The 6,000-nt window shown below is 43.2% G+C and overlaps 1 protein-coding gene across 1 annotated transcript in view; it reads right to left on the bottom strand.

Moving 5' to 3' along the window:
- The window catches only part of LOC147231712 (sodium channel protein type 5 subunit alpha-like), a 99,659-nt gene that overhangs the window by 44,501 nt on the left and 49,158 nt on the right, over positions 1-6,000 (bottom strand). The window contains exons 15-16 of the mRNA XM_086150718.1: positions 5,850-5,970; positions 3,313-3,551 (exon numbers count right to left, since the gene is read on the bottom strand). Coding sequence (XP_086006844.1) covers positions 3,313-3,551; positions 5,850-5,970 — 360 coding nt within the window. The remainder of the gene's footprint in view (positions 1-3,312; positions 3,552-5,849; positions 5,971-6,000) is intronic.

Here is a 6,000-nt window from a genome sequence, read left to right as displayed (position 1 = left end):
GTAGTTTTCAGCGTTTTTTTCCCACACCACTTGAATTCAAGGAAAAGGGTTGAATTTTTCTTTCCGGGAGGTTCGGTGCCCGTAAAAGGAGGCAGCCGAGCGTGCTTGACCTTGAAAAGTTTCAAGTTCAGAGGCCGCCAGTGCGTTTCTTTGCTCAGTGACTCTGATTCAGTTTACTGACCAGCGCATCTGTGTATATGTGTGTGTGTGTGTGTGTGTGTTTATGTTGACATCAGCACTCGGTTATAACAGTAACGTCAGCAGAGAGAGAGTGTGTGAGACACGTGATCGTTTGAGTCTCAGGCTTAATGAGTGAGCATCGGGACACACACACACACGCCGCTTTGAATCACTTCAGAGAAGATCACTGACATCCTGGAGATGTTACCCCAGCGATGACCTCTCCGCGACCCTAAATCAGTTACACGTTACTTAACTCCATCTTTTTTTTTTTTTCCTCGGAGCAAGACGTCCAGCTCTCGAACACCAGCTGAGCGATGACGCACTTCCTGTTTGTCACAAATCTCATATCAGCGAGAAAATCAACGAATAAACTAAGCTGAAAGTCAAAAAAAAAAAGAAATTGAAAATTCTCAGTCGTGATTAAAAGGTAGGTGGAGATCCCGGGGAATAATTACGAAATTAAGAATTAAAATTAAGTAGTCCAGACTCATTTGTGTCGTCACTCCCATTGGAACACACACGACAGACACAAAAACACACACACACAATTCTGTAGATCATCTATGTATATATTGATGCTAAAGCTAGAGAAAGACGGAAGGGGTTGTTGACACTGATTCTGTCAGCACAGTCGTGCCCTGACATGATCCCAAAACACACGCGCACATGCACAAACAGCCTTACATAATACATACACGTGCGCACCTGCGCAGCCTGTCAAGGCAAGCCAGCTAAATGCAATATAGACATGTTCATCTACATCATTCTCATACCGTAAAGGACTCTGTGGCCACGGTTTCTTTGAGGTATGGGATGCTGGGGGCGAATATTAAGGAATTTCAGAAAAAGTGAATACATCCTGTACTGGCCAATGGGGGAGCGCCATTGCGTGCACGCTTACAGTGAGCGGAGGTTGTTCACGCTGCTTGCGCCGCAGTTTTCGAGCGCCACGGCTGAGAGTCCTCCTCCTTCTAAACTTTGTATTACCGCTTTCCGCCTCAGAGCCCAAGCTGAGGAGAGTTGACAACTGGACAGGTAAGTGTGTGTGTGTGTGTGTGTGTGTTTGTGTGGGTGGGTGCGCGCGTGCAGGTGCGATGCGATCAGCATGCTGATTCCGGCCGTGGGCGCTTCACACCTCCGGTGAATCAATTAGCATATAGCATGCAGCTATCAGCCGCTGTCAGATCGTCAGACACCTGCAGGGTCAAACGGCTGCCTGAGTCATGCTGGTTTCCAGCAATCCGACCTGTTTCTGTCACTTTTAATACTCCGACTCACCTGCCGCTGCAGCTTTACCAAAAAGTAAACTACATTCGGAGCTTTGGAGGCAGGACGTGGCGGGTTTAAGGCCGTTTAGCAAAGGTCAAAGGTCAGAAAAAAAAAAAAAATCAGGCTCTTCTCTCACTTTTTTCTGTACATTCTTTTTATTTTAATATTTTAATATTAATATTAACATTAATATTCTATTGTTTTTATGTTCATATTAATTTTATATATTTTTTACATTAATGCTATAATGTTTTTTATCTTGAATACTTTGAGCAGGAGGCAATTTCAATAAATATAGTACTTCTGATTCCGACTAATTTCACATTGAGACCAGAGGGCACATGATGATGTCAGATGTAAAAAAATAAATAAACGTCTGAATTACAGAAATTCACAAACTTGCTACCTTTTTTATGCCGGCATACGTCCCATGCGTGCTTTACGTTATTGTTAAATAATACATTCACTAGAGGGCAGTGGTGAGTTCACCATTCACTCCCAAGTTCCATCAGCGAAAAAAACAAGCGAGTTAGTGAGAATGTACGTTCTACAAGATACAGGATTTTCAGACAGAAAACACCAACCACCTCAAATTTTACTCCAGGAATCCCCCTCCTCTGGAAGAGCATTACAGTTGTTTGTCCATACATGAAGTGAGGGATAATGGTAGGGACTGAGCGTCTTGAAACTTAAAAGTAATGCTCAACAACAAACGTTAGCTAACTCCGTACATATCTAAAACTTGCCCTCCACAGCCCACAAGAAGTATCTGGTAATGGACGTGGCTTATGAGTTGCACCAATTTCCGAGCACCTACGTCACATGAGTTTCTTTTGGAACCTTAAAAGGACCTAGCTTTGGAGCTGGAACTAAAATGGTTCTCGGAACTGAAGTCCACGGTCCCTGGTTCCTATGCTGTACAAATGCACAATGACATGGCCTCGTACCAGAAAAGGTTCGAGGAACTGTCAAAAGTTCCTGGGAATCGTCAAAAGTTACTTGGACAGAAGTTCCTACAATGCAAAAGCGGCTAAACCTGTCAAGCATCACTGCCTAAAGACCAAATGAGTATTTTACATTCCCAAGATTGTTGGGCGATACATCCACTTGAGGGCAGCGCAGAGTTCAGGGTTCATTTCCGAGTTCCGTTTCCATTGCCCCGACACCATGTTGTGTTTCTGTTCTCCGTTCCTTTCGCCAGGCACAAATGAGCATACTGCGCAAAACTGCTGCTCCGACTGTTGCTCCCAAAAATGTCCAGAAATAAGCAGGAAATGAATGTATGCTAATTTAACGCTGAGCCTAAATGAGCCTTAGATTGTTTAGTTACCACAGGAAGAAACAATCCAGATGCTAGAGCAACGACCTGGCTCTGACACTAGCAGCCGTTGATGCCAGCGCCCAATGCCATCGATCTCTGTATTTGTTTGAACTGGACGGTTAATCCTTAGTCATACCAACGCTTGTCCTTAATTTCCCCCTTCCCCAGTTTCATCCTGCATCTCGACCTTCCATGCGATAATTGCGTGACCATTCCCCTCCAACTCGAAGGCGGGATGGCAACATGGGCAGGGGAACCACGCTAAGGTTGTTAATCCATAGGGGAAAGAAAAAAAGAAATAAAAATTAGACCTCCGCCGGTTAATTCCTAGTGTGCAGCCATTTCCTAGAAAGGCCCGGTCCAGTAACCAGGGAGTAAACACACAATAATTGCTTACGGGATTTCTGGGGGGAATGGGAGCCAGATGTTTTAAGGTGGAATGAACCAAATCCATGGATCGGACATCAGCGTTTAGGAATGAAGAAAATCAAAAATAGGTTAAAATCATTGATCTGGGATGATGGGCGGAGATTTCCTACCAGGTTGCCGATGCTCAGCATGCCGTTGAACTCGTCCGTCATGGGATAGTGCTCCATGGCCATGAAGAGCGTGTTGAGCACGATGCACACGGTGATGGCCAGGTCCAGGAACGGGTCCATCACCATCACCTTCACCAGCTGCTTCAGCCTCAGCCAGCAGGGGCAGCACTCCCACACCAGGTAGCGGTGGGCGAAGACGTACCAGCACGGATGGCACTTCTTGTGAGCCTCCTCCAGTTCTGCAGAAAGAGATGGAGGTACAATATTTCCTCAATTGATCAATTCATAACATAGTAATGACAATATCTTCATACAAATATGTCCATATTTTGTCCTCACTGCAAGACTGAGGAGTGAAAAATCTGATTGCGATCCAACATTTGAATTAAATCTGACACAGTGTAACATTTGCACAAAATTCCTATCTGCTAACCGTGCCTAATCCTTGATCTGCGCTAATTATGATGGATTAATAATCCGAACGCTAATAGCGATTGATAATGACGAATGAGCAAGTGGATCCTAATACTGGATTTATAAAAAAAACAAACAACAACCTATGCTTTGTCTATTTTTTTCCTCCGTTCAAGAAGAGAATCTGGCCAACTTTGACAGCAGAGACACAATGCTAAGTCAGTTACCAATGCTGGCGGACATGTGTGTGTTGGGTGGGGTTGGGGGGGTACGAGCTCAGAAAACAAACTGAGATGGTGACGTATCACAGTACCATGGTAATGTCCTGAAATGTAAAATCATGAAAAAAAAGTTAAAACACACAAATACATGCTGATGTATTAGCATGGGTGCTAGCTGTGTAGCTTTCCACCGAGTCTCATGCCTGTGCTACAATTTAAAGGCAGTGTGGCGCAACGCAGATGAAATTTGCCTTTTTTTTAAAATATAATTCAAAGAGGTTTAATTTCAAGCTGACTTCATAGTTATAATGATTTAAAAAAGAAAAAAAATGGGATGAGAAGTGTGAGCGGAGGGGGATGAACAGATGGACGCAGGGAGAAGAAGTGTGTTTTCCTGTATAATGATCTGTTCTTTAAGAGCGGTGACTGCCGAGGGGAGAGACAGTGACTCAGCAGACAACGCACTTGCACACACACACACACACACACACACACACACACACACAACGCAAATTTGGACGGACATGAACCCAAATATCAAAAACATGAATATCATCAGAGGACCTGAAACGATCTCATGCTTAATGAGGGTAACCGGGATAAGATGCGCTTCCTCTTCCTCCATCCGACACACACGTGCTGGCAGACTTGAAACACTAGTACTCAAAGTTGTTTTTTTTTTTTTGAAACACAGTCGCCCAGTGAATCCCTCAAACACACCGGGAATCCGTACAGGAAGTTAAGTGAACCGTGCCAGAATTTTCAGAATGAATTGCCAAGAAGGGAAAAAAACACTTTTTTTTTGTTTTGGCGTACTTCAGAAAATAGATGATTTGATGGAAGAGACAGTGTTGGAGCGAATGCCCCCTACTGGACAAATTTATTAGAATTATTTTATTTTTTGAATCATAAGAACACGAGAAAAGACAGGGAGCGTTCACGTTGTGAGATGCTAGTCATAATTTTGAGAGAACACAGCATGCATTCACTTGATGCTGATTGGCCAGAGCGGATGACAACACACGGGGCAGGAGGCGGGGCTTAATTTGAACCGAAGCGAAACAAAACCGCTGCATGACCCGGCATCCTGGCGAAATTTGTAATCACCGTGGTAACGTTTACATCTTGTGAATGTCAACCAGAGTTGCTAGCACTGGACTTGAACATGCTAAAAGACCTAGCTATAAGAACAATACTATTATTTATAGCATTGTATAGCAATATTATTATTTATTTACAAATAAAGCTTTTGTAGCACAGTCTTGAGCAGGTGGGGACTATTCAACTCAACCATTAACTTCAAAATAAGCCATGACTCGTATCCATCTGGTATCCATTAGCAACCATTCACGGGCTGCCAGTTCTCAGCATTGGATCTGTGGCGCAATTGCAATTATTTGCTGTCTTTAGAAGTTTAGTTAACCTGGCAAACAATGGGTTTGGGCTCGGCACCTCGCGGGTATATTATTATTTAACATAGGTTTAAACTTGATGTTAAAAAAAAAAAAAAAACATGTGAAATATACATAATATGTAAAAAATCAAACATTCAATTATATGTATATCATATATGTAATGATATGAAATAAAATGATACAAATAATAACATAATGTTGATAAATAAATACAAAATAATGTGAAAAGTAATATATACATGATAAAGTATTATAAAATTATTGTATATATATATATATATGTGTGTGTGTGTGTGTGTGTGTGTGTGTGAGTGTGTTTGTGTGTGTGTATGTATATAGTAAGTAGCTAATAACTTCCACACCTGCAGAAGTGCTAAGGAAGTATTGTGTTTTAGTCTGGCATTTGTCACTGTCCTGTGTGTGTGTGTGTGTGTGTGTGTGTGTGTGTGTGTGTGTGAGCGTGTGTTTGTGCATGGTCGCTGCTCACCCTCCATGGCGTCAGTGAGGTAGCTGGCGGCGCTGAGTGCCCGGTCCCTCCTCTCCGAGCCCTGGGTGGACGAAGGCCGAGGCAGCAGCATAGTGCTGAGCTCGGTCGTGGAGGTGGGGACCTAAGAAGGGGAAAATCGCCATCGTCAGCG

The sequence above is a fragment of the Fistularia commersonii genome, chromosome 8 (assembly GCF_037954325.1).
Source record: "Fistularia commersonii isolate RoL2024-O1a breed Wild chromosome 8, RoL_Fcom_v1.0, whole genome shotgun sequence".
NCBI lineage: Eukaryota > Metazoa > Chordata > Actinopteri > Syngnathiformes > Fistulariidae > Fistularia > Fistularia commersonii.
This window is presented reverse-complemented; position numbering and strand designations above follow the sequence as displayed.